This window comes from Osmerus eperlanus, chromosome 28, assembly GCF_963692335.1.
Source record: "Osmerus eperlanus chromosome 28, fOsmEpe2.1, whole genome shotgun sequence".
In the NCBI taxonomy this organism is placed as follows: domain Eukaryota; kingdom Metazoa; phylum Chordata; class Actinopteri; order Osmeriformes; family Osmeridae; genus Osmerus; species Osmerus eperlanus.
This window is the reverse complement of record NC_085045.1, coordinates 2,357,478-2,375,096: the sequence shown is the minus strand read 5'-3', so window position 1 is coordinate 2,375,096 and position 17,619 is coordinate 2,357,478. Positions and strand designations below refer to the sequence as shown.

General features: G+C 49.7%; 2 protein-coding genes across 2 annotated transcripts in view; both read left to right on the top strand.

Moving 5' to 3' along the window:
• The first annotated feature begins 1,409 nt into the window (after positions 1-1,409).
• On the top strand, positions 1,410-2,547 carry ier3 (immediate early response 3). The gene has a single exon (XM_062454829.1). The coding sequence runs from the start codon at positions 1,456-1,458 to the stop codon at positions 2,044-2,046; it is 591 nt and encodes a 196-aa protein (XP_062310813.1). The 5' UTR covers positions 1,410-1,455; the 3' UTR covers positions 2,047-2,547.
• A 5,871-nt stretch (positions 2,548-8,418) lies between these two features.
• ddr2l (discoidin domain receptor family, member 2, like) overlaps positions 8,419-17,619 on the top strand; it is a 15,118-nt gene continuing 5,917 nt past the window's right edge. The window contains exons 1-6 of the mRNA XM_062454066.1: positions 8,419-8,636; positions 13,782-13,884; positions 14,085-14,187; positions 15,153-15,381; positions 16,052-16,199; positions 16,872-16,962. Coding sequence (XP_062310050.1) covers positions 13,827-13,884; positions 14,085-14,187; positions 15,153-15,381; positions 16,052-16,199; positions 16,872-16,962 — 629 coding nt within the window. The 5' untranslated portion in view covers positions 8,419-8,636; positions 13,782-13,826. The remainder of the gene's footprint in view (positions 8,637-13,781; positions 13,885-14,084; positions 14,188-15,152; positions 15,382-16,051; positions 16,200-16,871; positions 16,963-17,619) is intronic.

Sequence of the window (17,619 nt, the reverse complement as noted above, 5' to 3'; positions counted from 1 at the left end):
AGACATCTGAACGTCTGACACACATAGTTCCCACCCCTCCTGTGTGTGTGCAGAACAGGTTTGTTCCTCTCTGTCTAATCTTAGGAAGGTGACACACGTTTAGAGAGTGCAAGGCATGGTTCCGAATAAACACCTCCAACCTTCCGCCTGGCGGGAATACACCTCCCAGAGGGAATTCTTGCTAACGATTATCATGCCCAGTCAACAGAGACCAATAATTTATCACCAGAGACTATGTAAACTCTAACTGACTTCCTGAAACTGAAAACTGAATGTGGTAATCAAGGTGAAATAACCGCATGGATCGTTGACCTCCAACATGCTCTGCCAGTTTCTGCATGGTGATAACTTATAAGTGAAGTACCATGTGGCCATGTGCCAGGCTGACAGGGCCATATACATGCCCTAGTCTGTATGCCGAGTCATCTCAGCATATGGAGTACGTGCTAGAAAGATCATTGACTATTTTTGCTGAACCCCCAGGGTTTTCGCTACCACCGACGACAGCAGAAGTGATACTAATAATGGAGAGAGAGGAATCTCCATTCTGCATTGTAACTCCCTGACTGTGTCTCATTGAGTGTGTCAAAATGTTTTGTGTATTTTCTAAATGCACAATTTGCATCACACATTTTCCCCTGTCAGTCCTGACTGACACAAAGGGAAGTAGCTAAGCTGACAGGAGAGAAGGTTACCTGGCCCGCAGGAGGGTGCACCTTTTCTGGGCCCTGAGCTGTAGCCACACAAGGTCCTCACTGATGCCTCAGACACTACTGCCTTTAAACAGTCAGCCAAGCCAATCTGCGGAGACTACCTTATCATCATCATAATCATAACCATTGGATTGATCCTTGCACATGATCAATTCAGTGAATACTTTTAAGGTTTGTTGTTCCCAAATGAAACCCCGATGGGCTTGCTCGTTGGGCTCAAAAGTAATTTTCCATGACAGGTAGACACAGGTTTTACTGCAATTCCTACGTCAAGTTCGTCCCAAATACCGATTTTCAACAGCCGCGTTGCCGACAGTAGCATTTAAGAGTTTTTTGACAAAAAAACTGACACATGACATTAATGTTGCACGGTAGATAATAAAATATCTTTAAGGTCTGAAAATTGACATACATATTTTTTTATGTTTTCATTATTGTTCATCATCTATCACATTATGAACATTCTCAAACTTATTAAAAATAAAACTGAATTCATCATCTCGCACGGGGTGAAGATATAACGTAGCTGGAATAAGAAAGTGACAACACCCGTGGCTCCAATTGACTTAAGATAATACAATTTTTTATGTACTTTTCCCACTTGAGCAATTCGAGAGCTTTGGCTAACATTCAGGGAGTGGCCAACTATATGGGCGTAACTTTAAAAACCTTAAACTAGATATAAACCTGCGCACCGAAAGTCATTTTACGAACAACTCACAAGAGAAACTTAGAAACAAACATGTATTCACGATCAAACAGCCTGACACTGACAATGTCGAAAGGTAATTTAAACCAAGAGCAGTTTCCTAACAGAACAATGCTCCGGAGCAGAGAGCCCGAAATTTTCACTTTCGAGCGGATTCCGGATCAGACCCAGCATACCAGCTCGTTTCTCCGGCCGCGGAAGAGGAACATGAGGGTGATGTACCCTGCCAAGGTCCGCAAGTACCTTCCCCCGGCGGAGAAGAGCCCAGCCAAGCGATGGCTGCTGGCTCTGTGTCTGGTGGTGTTCCTGCAGATCTACACCGAGGAGCCGTGTGTGGAGACAGCGGTCGCAACCGAAAGCCCCGCTGCCGAGGCTGCCTTTGAAGAGGCGCCTTTTACGCAGTACCAGGTGCTGGCTTTCCAGTCAGCGGAGGAGCATATTCGGCAACTGAAAGCCAACTGTCAACATGAGAGCGAAAGCCAATCTGAAAGTCTCCTGGTGAACACAACCTGTCCCTCGCAAGAGGCCGTGTTAAACCTCAAGCACGACCAGAGCACCAGGAATGGCTACGTCGTTGCCCTCCTCTACCCGGCGGTGTACCACAGACTGGGCGGCGAGCAGTGAAGGAAACCAGAGCAACAAGGCCCAGCTATGGGCACTGAAGACCGACCGGGACTTATGTCGAGAAGGAGTGAGCGAGCTCTTCCGGGCGCTGCCGCGGAGACCAAGAAGCTCGCTCTCTGGGTGACTGTCTTTCACTGAGAAGACTCGTCCTCCTGGGCTACTTGAAGGACTGACTGACAGATGATCCTTGCCATGGACTAAAACTTGAATAGATGAAACATAAACACTTGAATTGACTTTGTTTTTTTGTTACAAATGTACTGTAGAACAAGAAGTTAACCGCACTAGTAGGCTAGGAGCTGAAGACTTGACATTAGACTAGAAAAACTTTGAACAAACACTACTTGTTAAAACATAGGTTTACTACTTGACATTGATACAAATGTTTAGTTTGTCAAATGAAGAATATCATATTTAGTTATTTATTTTATTTGCTATTTATTTATTGTGTTCTAAAAACTGTTATTTTATTAAATAAATATATGTACATATGTAAAAGAATTCCTGTTGTTTGCCTGCTGATTGAACCATGGGAGGTGATTGAACCTAAGAAAATACAATTTATGTTATAAAATAATTCCCTGACACAGGAAATTTGGTCATTTAACATTATTCCTATAATAACTCATAACTCCTCATTATAAGTAAGATTCTGTTAGGTAATTCTTCATCGTTCACTGTCGGGACCACAAGCACATATAGCAGGGATGTGGAGAACAGACAGTTGACAGTAGATGGTCCACTATCATCATAATCACTGACTGATTGATTGATGAAACGATTGAAATTGTTGTCCATCTGCGCAAGAACAGTGTAACTTCAAGGATATTAATGGTAGTGAATAATGAGATAGAATACACAAACAAATAATGACTGATCTACTGGTTTGATTAAGAGAAACACACCAGAAATCTTGGATTTCTCCCATGTCACTTAAGGCTGGTTCCTGACTTTTCTGGAGAGGGGAAGATGCTTGGGTGTTGATTTCACGGTCTTTTTATTGATGTTCCATGACATTTCTCATCTTCAGAATTAGCTGCAACACAGTCCACAGACAACACTGTTATGGCTGAGAGAGTAAGGTGGCTGAGCGGTTAGGGAATCGGGATAGTAATCAGAAGGTTGCCGGTTCGATTCCCAGCCGTGCAAAATGAAGTTGTGTCCGTGGGCAAGGCACTTCACCCTACCTGCCTCGGGGGAATGTCCCTGTACATACTGTAAGTTGCTCTGGATAAGAGCGTCTGCTAAATGACTAAATGTAATGTAAATGGATGACAGTTCCTGCCTCTGACATCACTGGTTGACATCACTGAGTCATTTGAATTCTGTGACATCACACATCCATTTAAGTTGAACTACCAATTAGCTCATCATCTTTCGCAATTCGCTTTGACAGTCAGATTCCACCATCCACCAGCTACCCCACTTCAAGCATCCTCTCTTTTCTCAATAAAAGTTTGGCACACAACCAGACTTGTGTCTGTGTGTGTCATGAGTTTGGGTCCTCAGTTCAGTCGTGTCATTACACAGCTGCCTACCTGTGTTCATCTCTGTCTCCCTGTGCTTCCCCTACACATAGAGGGAGGCACTCTCTCAAACACAGCAGAGCTGTGTGTTTAGTGGCAGAATGGAAAACAGGGTCAACACAGATAAAACCAGGGTCATTCTAAGTTAACAGAACAGGGCGGCCCAATCAGCTGTCGATGCCCACACGGTGACTGTGTGGGCATGTGTGTGTGTGAGCATGTGTGAAATCACACAAACAAGGCTGAAAGCAGTGACATCACTGCTCTGACAGGCCCTGCTGGTCGCAGGAAGCTGTGGTGAGCCACGCGGACTTCGCACGCCCAGGGCTTACACAAAGACGGAAACTCACAGCTTAGCTTCTTCCTCTCTTGAAATCGCGGGCCCGCCTCCTCCTCTCTCTCCCCTCCTTCCAGCAGCCCTCCTCTCTCTCCCCTCCTCCCAGCAGCCCTCCTCTCTCTCCCCTCCTCCCAGCAGTCCTCCTCTCTCTCCCCTCCTCCAAACAGCTCTGCTCTCTCTCCCCTCCTCCAAACAGCTCTGCTCTCTCTCCCCTCCTTCCAGCAGTCCTCCTCTCCCCTCCTCCCAGCAGTCCTCCTCTCCCCTCCTTCCAGCCCTCCTCTCTCTCCCCTCCTCCCAGCAGCCCTCCTCTCCCCTCCTCCCAGCAGCCCTCCTCTCCCCTCCTCCCAGCAGCCCTCCTCTCTCTCCCCTCCTCCCAGCAGCCCTCCTCTCTCTCCCCTCCTCCCAGCAGCCCTCCTCTCTCTCCCCTCCTCCCAGCAGCCCTCCTCTCTCTCCCCTCCTCCCAGCAGCCCTCCTCTCTCTCCCCTCCTCCCAGCAGCCCTCCTCTCTCTCCCCTCCTCCCAGCAGCCCTCCTCTCTCTCCCCTCCTCCAAACAGCTCTGCTCTCTCTCCCCTCCTTCCAGCAGCCCTCCTCTCTCTCCCCTCCTTCCAGCAGTCCTCCTCTCCCCTCCTCCCAGCAGCCCTCCTCTCTCTCCCCTCCTCCCAGCAGCCCTCCTCTCCTCTCCTCCCAGCAGCCCTCCTCTCTCTCCCCTCCTCCCAGCAGCCCTCCTCTCTCTCCCCTCCTCCCAGCAGCCCTCCTCTCTCTCCCCTCCTCCAAACAGCTCTGCTCTCTCTCCCCTCCTTCCAGCAGTCCTCCTCTCCCCTCCTCCCAGCAGCCCTCCTCTCTCTCCCCTCCTCCAAACAGCTCTGCTCTCTCTCCCCTCCTTCCAGCAGTCCTCCTCTCCCCTCCTCCCAGCAGCCCTCCTCTCTCTCCCCTCCTTCCAGCAGTCCTCCTCTCCCCTCCTCCCAGCAGCCCTCCTCTCTCTCCCCTCCTCCCAGCAGCCCTCCTCTCTCTCCCCTCCTCCCAGCAGCCCTCCTCTCTCTCCCCTCCTCCAAACAGCTCTGCTCTCTTTCCCCCACCCATCCAAACCAGAAGTCATTCTTCCAGGGTGACTCACAGACTGGAAGGCACTAGATCCAGACTGGTCTGCTCCTACCGAAACTGGATAGAGGAGGAGGGAGGCGAGGAGGAGGGAGGCGAGAAAGGAGGCAGCGAGGCAAGGAGAGACACAACTAAAGGAAGACAAAGAGAGCGGGAGGGATTGGGAGGGGGCTGGAAGGCAGGGAGGAGTAGGGAATGAGGTTAAACGGCAAAGATAGAGATACAAAGGAGACACGCTTACCTGTCTGGGAGTTGGATATTAGGTGTGTCGACGTGCACTGGGGATGGGGTGCGTGCATGTGTGTGTGTGTGTTTGTGTTCTCGTTCATTTCCATTTAAAAATGTGAAGAAAAATGGCGTGTAGGTGTGCGTTTGTGTGTGTGCACGTGTGTGTGTGTTTGTGTGTCATTACAAAGCAGCTTCCTGGGGTGCTGTTTACACAATAGAAGAGGAATTTAGTCACAATGGTACTCATGGATCATTAAGACATACCCTTTCACCAGTGAACTCATCGGGTGAATGGGACTCATGGGTGGTCATGTGGACTGTGTGTTAAAGGTATGTTGAAGGCATGTGAAGTATGATAGGCACGTTTGATTGTACAAGTGAGTGGGTTGGAATCCGTGATGAGGGTGTGTCAGCATAATTGCCATTTAATTCCTTAATTCCTGGGAGTGCAATTGTTGGTGAGATGAGTTACCACTGTGGATTGTGACTTCCTTGATCACCTCTTACCTCCTGAGTGGGACTTGACATTAAAGCTTGCTCTGAAACCGTTCGAAACCCGCCCACCGTGTCCATTGTACCCGTTCTCAGTGTAAGCCCACACACAGATATACACATACCACACACCACAGACCTGCAGCAGGCCTCACGCACACCACCCCATGCCACACCCTCCTCCCCCCAGCCCCTTATGCTAGAAGGGGCTAGATTCAGACCCTCCTGGGTCTGGACCAGGGTGATTCTGTGGAGAGTCAGACTGACTCGGCATCGCTGTGTGAATTCTCATGCCTCTCCCCTGTCTGCATACCGGCACAACCTTCTGGTGTGAACTGGTGTGAGTGATGAAAGAGTGTGTGAGGCGCCCGGTGTGTGCCGGCCAGGTATGAGCGGAATGCGTCCTCGCCCAGGGAGGGGAGGAGGAGCGGATGTGGGGAGAAAGAGGAAGAGGCTTGGTGGATGAGACACGCCTGGAGAGTCCGTAATCGTCTCAAGACGATGTCATACCATGATGACCGAGCGTTGTGTACAGGGTGGAACTTCTCCCCAGCCCAGGTCATCTGGATTTGTCCTGTCAGAAATGTTAGGGTTGTGTAACTCCTTCAGTGCTCAGGGTCAAAAGGCTTCAGTTGTGTTGTCATTACAAAGCAACATTGGATTTTTATCTGCTAATCTAAAAGTTCAGGCCGCAACAGTATTTTTCTTAAATAATGAACCTGAGGTCTGTAAAGATGTCGGATGTCTTGAACAAGGCGCAATGTTTCAATTTCTATATCATCTCTCTATCATCTCTCCGAGGATGATTGTTTTTCCACAGATGAGCTCCAACTGAAGGGAGGAGGGGGTTATTCCAACGCGGTGCCCCCCTGTCATGTGCTGGCATGGGCCTCTTCTGACCTGGCATCAGGCCCACCCCGGGGTAACCCAGTTCCATTGGTTAAACCCACTCACCAGTATAAATACCACCCACTCGGTGTGTCAGCGGAGATTGTTGGTTGGAGTGGTGTTTATGAGAGATGGTCAGTGCTGTGCGTCAGTTAGGGGGAGCTTAGATGAAACCCAAGATGAGGTCACGTGAGGGAAGGAAGGAAGTGAAACTGAAGAGCAAAACACAACGATATCTGTAACATCAACTGGTTTATCTGTCTCTATCTTCCTCCCCTCGAGAGGGAAATATTCTTTGAAAGCTCCGGCCAAGACGTAAACATAGAGAAATCAAAGGCCCTGAATCATTGTTCGGAGGAAGAAAATAAATATATCGTCCTTCTCCGCTTGCATCATTAGGGGAGACCCCAGATCTTGTTACCGCAAAACGGAAATCAGAGTACAGGAAGTGGAAAATAACCAGCTAGATCTGGTGGCTCCATAGAGACATGCCCCCCTGGCACAGGTCCGAGGGGAGCGGCCTCAGAGGAGCGGCGATGTCTCGCTGTGGCGCTCGGATGCTCTCTGCTGGTCAACCTGCAGTAGCACAGGCTGAGAACAGGGGGCCCAGGAGGTGTGAGGAGAGAGGAGAGAGGTGAGAGGGGGAGAGGTGAGAGGAGGAGAGAGGAGGAGAGGGGAGAGGAGGAGAGAGGAGAGAGGGGAGAGGGGAGAGGGGAGAGGGGAGAGGGGAGAGGGGAGAGGGGAGAGGGGAGAGGGGAGAGGGGAGAAGGGAGAAGGGAGAAGGGAGAAGAGAGAGGAGAGAGGAGAGAGGAGAGAGGAGAGAGGAGAGAGGAGAGAGGAGAGAGGAGAGAGGAGAGAGGAGAGAGGAGAGAGGAGAGAGGAGAGAGGAGAGAGGAGAGAGGTTGGCTCCAGTTGGTCCAGTACCAAGTGTGTGACCGGGCAGTGACTGGGGATAAGGCACTGACGACAGACCTGTGCCTGGCTTCAAGGCCGGATCTACCATATGGGCAATCTGGGCACGTGCCCAGGGGCCCTTGGGCATAGAGGGGCCTTCCCTGATCACGTGCCCAGGGGCCCTTGGGAATAGAGGGGCCTCTTCTTCCCTGATAAGTGTTTTTTGGGGGGGGCTACATAAAAACAGTCACTAGGCAACAAACACAAGTCTTGCTTGGCCCTCGATCTTGATGATTAACCAATTAGAATCAAATAAAAGTTGTTTACAAAAACAAGTATCATGATTGTGCATGAGCATCAGTGCCCAGGGGCCCTTTGGGGTACTAATCTGGCCTTGCCTGGCTTCACCCCCTCCTCCTCCACCACCACCAACACCAACCACCCTCCTACATATAGCCTAGAGACAACCTTTCTCTCCATCCTAGACTGGGAGAGTCTTCGGGAGTTGGAGGATCATGGCTGAGCAGCAGACTTGGTTGTACTCTGCTGGGACGTGCACCACAGCGCCCTCACTGCCCTGAACACTCAGGACAGTTAGACCAAGCCCAGCTTGTCTGTTGCTCTCTACCTCCCTACAGACTGTTAACAGTCAGCATTTGGCTAAAGTGTGCCCAGTGTCTCTTACAAAAGTTGATCATGATTTAGGTTCTTGCAGTTGTGGCCTGAGATTTGTGTTGGAAAACATCTGTCAGAGAGTTTCATTACATGAAATAATATCATAAGGTTATCAATAATCAACATTATATTGTGATAAGTCATTACGCATTTCAGACTCTTTGAAAAGCGCTCTGCGCATCTCATGCGTGCCTTGCCTGTCCGATGCAGAGCGAGCGTGAAGCTTGCGCCCCTTTCTCCAACCCCTCTACCGACCGGAAGCGGGATGTGATGTAAAAAAAATACATTGAAAGTTTTTTCCTTGAGTGTGCAGTTACTCCGATGCATTGTGATAGACCGAGAAACTGTTCTTTTTACGATAATGATCCGGGAATTTTGATCGATCTGTTTCTTCGAAGACATCTCAGACGGACATAAGCTGTTGTCGAGAACTCGATAAGGACAGAAACCAGGTAAATTGAAAATATTGTCGGTGTTAAGAAACAAGCCCAAAGTTACCAGGAACAGACAAAGTTACCCCATCGTTGTTTTTGTTGGCCTCTTTGTTGCAAATGAGGCTCGACGCCAGTAAATTTTACGCAGCGTTCTGTACGGAGACCTGTTACTTTTCTCTGATATCGATGGCAAGAATTAAGATGTAGGTTGTGTCTATCACACTTGCTGTGTGTTTGAAGTCATTATATACTTCTTAGCAGGACAAACGTTATTTGAAAACACCCGTTCAAACATCTGTTTGCAACGGACATTGTTATTGTATTTTTCGTAAACCATCTCCCTTTATGGAGTAGTTGAAATCTCAAGACTAACAAGCATCAAAACTGTTTCTAATACCGCCTGCGGGCATTGGGAACAGAAAGTGTTTTCAGTTTAATGGTAAAACGGCAAAAGGCCGCGGGGACTGAAGAACATCTGTAATCTCCTATCATACAGTATAATGTTCCAGAATCATTGCGCAGGAAGCGCGCTCTAATCATGTTTCAGTATTGTTGAGATGAAGTTCTATAATGTCTGTGTGTATGTTTTTGTTTGTCACTTATCTTCCTATGTTGGAGCGCGTGTGTCGCACGGGCCGGTATGTGTGTCTACAAGAACCACAGTATAAAACTGTAATTTTATGTATAATTTTAGTTTTTCCCCTTCCAGATTGTGTGCTAGCTATCCAGAAGTTCGTCCACTGTTCTTATCCTTCTGGGTGACCTGCTGTAAGATGACTCCAGATTCTTGTGTGTCTGTGTGTGTGTGTTTGTGTGTGTGTAAATAGCTGCCCAGGCCAGAATGTGATCCTCAACACTGCTGGGTGTCAGAAAGGTGAAGCCAAGCTACTTGTCACAGACTAGTAGAACCCCACAGCAGTTACTCTACACAAGTCGCTTGCTAAACTGCAGCTACACTACAGTAATTATACACCGTTCTGTGTTGCCCTATAGTAATGACACCAGTTGACAGTGACTAACGACAGGAATTAAACAGTGTGGTAGCCTATAGTGGGATAGCATTCTTAATGTTGCCATTTAAACACCTCAGAAGTCGGTCATTATTTTGGGTCTTGAATGACTCAGCAATAAGTCTAAGGCCTAAACTTTGTCACCACAACAACCAGCAAAGCATGGTTGCTCTCTAAGGAGCCTGTGATTGGCTGAAAATAACAAGAGTTGGCATGAGTATCCATGCGCCTTTGTTCTAAGGACAGCTGACTTCCTCAGATTTCATTCAATTTTGCGTAGAATTTTGGGTTCTCCTTGTTAACCCTCACAAGTACACCAGCTTTAAAACAACTATTTGTTTAAAAAGCTCATTATAATTGACACTATGTAGTTAAATTATTATGCTATGTCATAGGGAAGGCTCGGAGACAGACAACAGTTACTATTTATTCTATTAGCAGATGCCTTTTTTTCAAAGCGACATTCAAATGCATATAGAAATAACAGAAGCTTAAGTTTTGCATGGTTCTAATAGCATATCCGTGGTCAGAGTCAAGAAACTTTCTGTATTTTAGCAGGCAGAGTGCAACATCTACCATACTACACGGTACAGCCCAAAAAAACAAAAACAGCTTCATATATCAAGAGCCACATCCTAAACAGTTTGGTGACAGTTTGAAAGTGTCTGTTACGAAGACAGTGCTACAACAGGATCTCAGACACAGCCTCTGAAAGCCTGCGTGTAGGAGAGGAGGAGAGATGACCTGACGTGAGGAGTCTGCTGGTGTGACGGTGACAGGGCTGTACCCCAGCCCTCCCCCTGCCCCCGGTCACACATGCCTCTCCTCTGCCTCTCAGCCCTGCAGGCTACTGCTACTTCAAAAGCACTGGCACTCTGTTGGAATCACAGGTGTTCTAACGGGGTTCTATTGGAGCCCGCAGGGGTTTCTATTTGGAATTCCGTTGTACCCAACAGGTGTTCTGTTTGGGGCTGGGCTCTACTGTAAAATATAGGAGTTCTGTCTGGGCTCTACTGTAAATATGTTTTGTATTTGAGCTTTATTGTACAAACATGTATTCTATTTGATCTCTTCTGTAACAGACCCTTGTAATATAACCACACAGGTGTTTTGACGTATTACCAGATGTTGTGTGTTATCTGTGTATGAGTAATAAGTGAATGTTTCTCAAGTGTGATAGCACAAGAGGTGAGCTTGCTACATTGGCATTTTCTAATGACAGAGAACCCCATCGAAAGTTATGTCATTTCAAACTGACTGTTCGTACTGGCTCGCTCTGTGTGTGTGTGTTTATGTGCGAGTGTGTGTGTGTCTTGGTTGCTCGCCAGCTCTTCCGAGAGTGCTTAGCGTTGGATATTGTTTATCGTGTTGCGTAATCCGATGGTTGTCGTTGCCTCTGTAGCCGGCCAGCTGCCTGCTGGTCACACAGCCTGGGTCTGGCTGCTGGTCACACAGCCTGGGTCTGGCTGCTGGTCACACAGCCTGGGTCTGGCTGCTGGTCACACAGCCTGGGTCTGGCTGCTGGTTCTGTCGCGGTGCTGTCTGAGTTGGCCGGCACGGACTCCAGACTGCCCTGGTCTCCTCTGTTGTACTCTGTTCTAAATCTGTTGTCCCCCGTTCTGCTTTTTAGTACTCTGTTCTGCTCGGTTCTGCTCGGTTCTGCTTGGTTCTGCTAGGTTCTGTTCGGTTCTGCTCGGTTCTGCTCTTTTGAACGCTGTTCTACTCTGTTATCCTGCTCTGCTTCTCTGTTCTCTGCACTGTCCTGTTCTCAGGGAACTCCAGCTCCATTCACCTTGAAGCAACAAAGGGCATGCTGGCTCCTGTCTGTTGAAAGAGGGAGAGAGAAAAGGAGGGAGAGAGACAGAGAAGGAGGGAGAGAGAGAGAGGAGATAGAATAGGATCTGGGTTGGCTGCACTGAATGTTTGGAATGCTGAAGGTTTTGGCTGTTTGGTCTGGTGATGTAGGGTTCGAGGAGGTAGGGGGAGGGAGAGGGGTGCCTTGTAGCTGTTTAACTTCTCTCCCTCTCTCTCCCCCTCCCCTCTCTCTCTCTCTCTCTCTCTCTCTCTCTCTCTGCTTCTTGTGGGTAGGGTGTGTTTGCGTTATGCTTGCCTCTCCCTCTGAAAAAGAGTGGGGGAAAGGAGAGCGAGCGCGGCTGTCTGCAGAGAGAGTTATCGCTTGCAGAGTGCGAGTGTGATTGAAAGAGAGAGAGAGTCGTCGGCTGCAGAGAGGGCGAGTGATAAAAGAGAGAGAGAGTCATCGGCTGCAGAGAGGGCGAGTGATAAAAGAGAGATTGAAGAAGTGAGAGAGGCCCCTGTAGCTCCCAGGCTGGTCATGTGACCAAACCCCTAGAAAGATGAGCAAGGATTCAGGAATCTCCAAGCAGCCCTGAGAACAGGCCTCGGCTTGAGCCAAGGATTACATAAACCAGCTGTGGTGCTCCCTTCCTCGCACACACTTCCTTTTCTCTGCCTTTTGTCTTCCTGCCGGCCTTACTTTCTTTCCATCGTTTCCCCTCCTCTCCTCCTCTCTCCCTCCCTCTCGTCAGCTGTTCCCCTCCTCGCCCTCTCTCCCTCTCTCTCCCTCTCTGTACTCGCTCCTCTCTGTGCTCCATGACCACGACATCAACAGAAGAACTGAGCAATGCTCTAAAGCAACGGGTGGAAAACAGCAGAGGGGAAACTGAGGGGGAGGGAGGGGGAGAGAGAGGGAGGGGGAGAGAGAGAGGAATACAGACAGATAGAAAGGAAGAGGAAAAAAGAGAGGGGGGAGAAAGAGAGGAAGAGGAGAGAGAGATAGATAGATAGATAAAGAGAGAGAGAGTCAGAGAGAAGGAAAGCATGGGGACATATTCCAGTCGTAAGCAGATGTGAGCAAGGAGCAGCTCCCAGCTCTTCCCCTGTTCCAGGCTTATATAAGGTCTCGTCTCTGTGCGTGAGCATGTGTTTGTGTCCAGATCCGTTCAGCTGGACAGCCTGGACCAACAACACGGCAGATGACTCAACCTCTCGAATACGTCAACCACGTTTGTTTTTGTTGCAAACTTAGTTAAGAGCGTTGACTCACAATTGCTCTGTAAACTGTTGTTTGTTTATCGAGCGGCCACAGACCCGAGCTTATATCAGAGGATGTTTCCTAGAGAAGGTTGGGCTAACGTCCAGCCACCATTTACTGCTGGATTTCCAGGCCCCAGAGAGGGCCTGCATGCTCCTGCAGCTCAGCCAGTCAGCGGTGGTGTTTCATAGGCACAGCTCTCTGGCGAGCCTCCAGGCTCTTCTCGGGCCTCCAGCCAGGCAAGCGGCCAGGCAGACTCTTGGGAGCTTTAAAGAACCAGAGCTCTGACAAGCTCCTTAGAGAGAGAGAGAGAGAGAGAGAGAGAGAGAGGGGGAGGAGAGAGAGAGAGAGAGGGCGAGAGGGGACATAAAGGAGAGGGATAAACAAAGAAAAACGACAGAATTGGGGAAAGAGAGAGAGAGGGAGTAGAGGATGGAGGAAAGAGTTGGGATGTGTTTGGGGATGAGAGGAGGAAGAACGAAGGTTTTTACAAAGAGAAAGAAGATCTGGTCTGTCAGGGAAACAGTGATGCCTCTAACTCACTTTCGATGAGCGGATCCTGGATCCAGTCTGATGGCTTCTCCTGCTGTCCAGCTGTGGCTGACTGGGCCTGTTACACACACACACACACACACACACACACTGTGGCTCCATCAGCTCTCCTCTCTAGCTGGTTTTCCTCCTGTATGTCTCGAGCACCGTGACTTTGCTCGCTAGAGAAGGGGATGCATGGTATGTTGTTGTCAGTGGAAAGATAAAACTCTCTTCCTTCTGTACCCATCCCTCCATCCCTCCACCCCTCCTCTCCTCCATCCCTCCTCTCCTCCATCCCTCCTCCCCTCCACCCCTCCACCCCTCCATCCCTCCACCCCTCCACCCCTCCATCCCTCCTCTCCTCCATCCCTCCTCCCCTCCATCCCTCCTCTCCTCCATCCCTCCTCTCCTCCATCCCTCCTCTCCTCCACCCCTCCATCCCTCCTCTCCTACATCTCTCCTCTCCTCCATCCCTCCATCCCTCCACCCCTCCATCCCTTCTCTCCTCCTCCCCTCCATCCCTCCTCCCCTCCATCCCTCCACCCCTCCATCCCTCCACCCCTGCAGAGATGTAGCGAGGGCCTGCCTGTCTCCAGTCATCCACCTCCCATCATGCTCTTCTTTCTCCTGCTGGCTCTGCCAACTCCAGCCCATGGACAGATTGACCCAGGTGAGCGCCTGTTACAGGACTACACGCACACACACACACACTATTTGGTCCCCTGTGTCTTCATGTATGTGATAAATTCCACATCTGTATGTGGTGTGTTCAGTTTGTCTTGATCACTGTGACACTGCCCTGACTCCACGTTGACCACTCTGTGTGTGTGTGTGTGTGTGTGTGTGTGTGTGTGTGTGTGTGTGTTGCAGCTCACTGCCGCTACCCCCTTGGCATGGAGGACGGCAGGATCACAGACAATGACATCACTGCCTCCAGGCAATGGCATGAGACCACTGGACCACAGTATGCCAGGTATGTGAATGCACACGCACACACACACACACACCATGGTCTGCACACGCACATTCTTCACACATTCTAACGTTAGGAGTGTGTGTAAAAGGTGCAGTATCTGTGTCATGAGTGTGACTAGTCAGATTAGGGCTGGGCGATATGGGTAAAAAATTTTCAATATAGATATTTATATTTCCATTCAATAACGATAATTAAGACGATAGACTACAGATCCGTAGTAGTAGCAAAATAAGTCTCTTCCTCAACTTCTTCCCTACACTCGGCATAAAGTTTAGGCAGCGCGGTGTGAGAGAAATGTTTGCGGCCAGGGAGCACGTACCTGGGGTCAAGTAACTTAAGCTTTTTAAAACCTTGCTTTTATCAATACCTTGGCGCAAACTAACACTTTCTGCATGTTCCAACGAGTGATTTTGCTTCAGGTGGTAAAAAAGGTTTGTCGTATTACCAGATTTGATAGCCACCTGTTTGTTTACTACACAATTTGCACCGAACATTGCTCTGCTCTTTGTCGGATTTCAAAAAGCCAAACCATTTCCAAATAATACCCTTTTTATCAATAATTTCTTCATTGGAAGTTGCTCCCTCGCCATGGCTATCGCTGCCACTGTTTTCGGCAATAAGACTCATTTTCCGCGGTTAACATTAGCTACTCCACTTGAGGTGCTCAGTATATTTTAGTGAGACTAGGCTACCATTTCTCCGCAACTTCCTGCTGCATCACAGAAATAAATAGACTGCTGTTCCTAATTATTCTCTATCGACACTATTGATATTATTGAAAATGAATTAATGTTACGATATCTTTATTGAGGGAAGTCATTACTTCGATAAATCGTTTTTTTTTTTTTATCGCCTAGCCCGAAGTCAGATATAAAGACACCAATCCTTCATCTCACATCTCTCATGTTCTCTCTCTCCTTCTCTGTCTCTCCCTTTCCCCTCCCCCCCCCCCCCTCCCCCAGACTGAACCGTGAGGACGGGAACGGGGCGTGGTGCCCGGCAGACCTCCTCCAGCCCTCCGACACCCACTACCTGCAGGTGGACCTGGGTAGGCTCACCTTCCTGACGGTAGTGGCCACCCAGGGCCGCTACGCACGCCGAACGGGCGAAGAGTTCGCCCGCTGGTACCGTCTCAACTACAGCAGGGACGGACTGATCTGGCACTCCTGGAGGAATCGCCTGGGCAACAGGGTAAGGGGGGGGGGGGTGGATGAGGGGGAAGGGGGGGTTATAGGAGGAGGGAGGAAGGGGAGGAGGGCAGGGCGCCCAGGGGGATTGAGCGAAAGGGGGGAAAAGGAAGGCTGGAAGAATGAAAGGACGGAAATGAGTGAGAGAAGCGCAGAGATGGAGAGAATGAGCCGGAAGGTGAAGAATGGGGTGGAGGGGCGACGGGGGAGGTTCTGTTGACGTTTTGGCGTTCGGCTGGGCCTATCGAGAGGATATGACCTCACTGCCTTGAACTCACTTCCTGTCAGGCCTGGCCTTTACTCCAGACTCCACAGAGATCCAGTGTAAACAGTCTGCACTGGTAGAGCGACTCTGCTCTCTCCCGATAAGGGCTGAGAAGGCCTGCACTCCTGTTCCGCTGCAGTCAGCAGGTCACTCATGTTGCTGTGACTACGAAGCCCCAGTCTGAGCTTAGCTGTTGACCTGGTCCTGACCTCTAGCCTCACAACCCTGAACAGCTGAGCTGGGGTCAGAGGTCAGAAGGTCCAAGGTCAGGGAAGATGGTATCCATGACAGTGTGCTCAAGATATGTGTAGTGTGTGAGTGTGTAGAGTGTGTGTAGAGTGTGTGTAGAGTGTGTGTAGTGTGTGTTGCGTGTGTCACACACTCAGCCGGGCGTGGTCTTCTTCTCCAGGTGGTGGAGGCCAATGCCAACACGTACGCCTCGGTCATCAAAGACCTCCACCCTCCCATCATCACCCGCTTCCTACGCCTGGTGCCCTTCACCAAGGTGCCAACAACCGTCTGCATGAGGGTGGAGCTGTACGGCTGCCCCTGGCATGGTGAGACACACACACACACTCTCTCTCACACACACACACACACACACACACACTCTCTCTCTCTCACACACACACACACACACACACACACGCACTCATTCAACCCCCCTCCCCTTCGCATAAACTCACACACACCCACACACTCATTTATCTAGATTTACATTTTGTCATTTAGCAGACGCTCTTATCCAGAGCGACTTACAGTAAGTACAGGGACATACCCCCCCGAGGCAAGTAGGGTGAAGTGCCTTGCCCAAGGACACAATGTCATTTTGGCACGGCAGGGAATCGAACTGGCAACCTTCAGATTACTAGCCCGACTCCCTCACCGCTCAGCCACATCTGACTCCCTTATCTCCCCCTTTCACACAAACCACAAACTCACTCACACATAAATGAACTCTCCTTCAGCCTCCCACAAACACATTCAAATGCAGACACACACACACAGTAAATATCTGTGCACCAGTGGGAGTGTTGTTGTGACAAGCAGGCTGGCCTGGGGGCGGTGACCACACACAGGTTAAGATTGATGACGCATCACAAACTCACATCAGCCAAACAAGGAATGTTTACAAACGCAAAACCTCAACCTCACTCTGCCCCATTTCTCTGCTTCTCCCTCCCCCCTCCCCCCCTCCCCCCCTCCCTCCCTCCCTCCCTCCATCATAGATGGTTTGGTGGCCTACTCTTCTCCTGAGGGGCAGCTGATGATGCCTCCTGGATACCCCATCGCCAGCCTCAACGACTCCACCTACGACGGGTGCACGAGCGGAGGTACTCACACACACACTCACACACACACACACTGACACACACACTCACACACACACACAGACACACACACTGACACACACACATTCACAACACACACACACACTCACACTGACACACACACGCATACTGTCACTCACTCTCACACACACACACACTCACACACACACTGACACACACACACATGCATACTGTCACTCACACACACACACACGCATACTGTCACTCACTCTCACACACACACACACACTGACACACACACACACACACACGCATACTGTCACTCACTCTCACACACACACACGTTCAAACTCACACTCACACACACATTCACACACACACACACACACATTCACACACACACACACACACTGACACACACACACACGCGCATACTGTCACTCACTCTCACACACACACACGTTCAAACTCACACACACATTCACACACACACACTGACACACACACACACACACACACATACTGTCACTCTCACACACACACACACACACAGACACACTGACACACACACGCATACTGTCACTCACTCTCACACACACAAACACGTTCAAACTCACACACACAACACACATTTACACTCACACACACACCTAGCCCTACTTGTGTACACAAACACTGTGTTCCC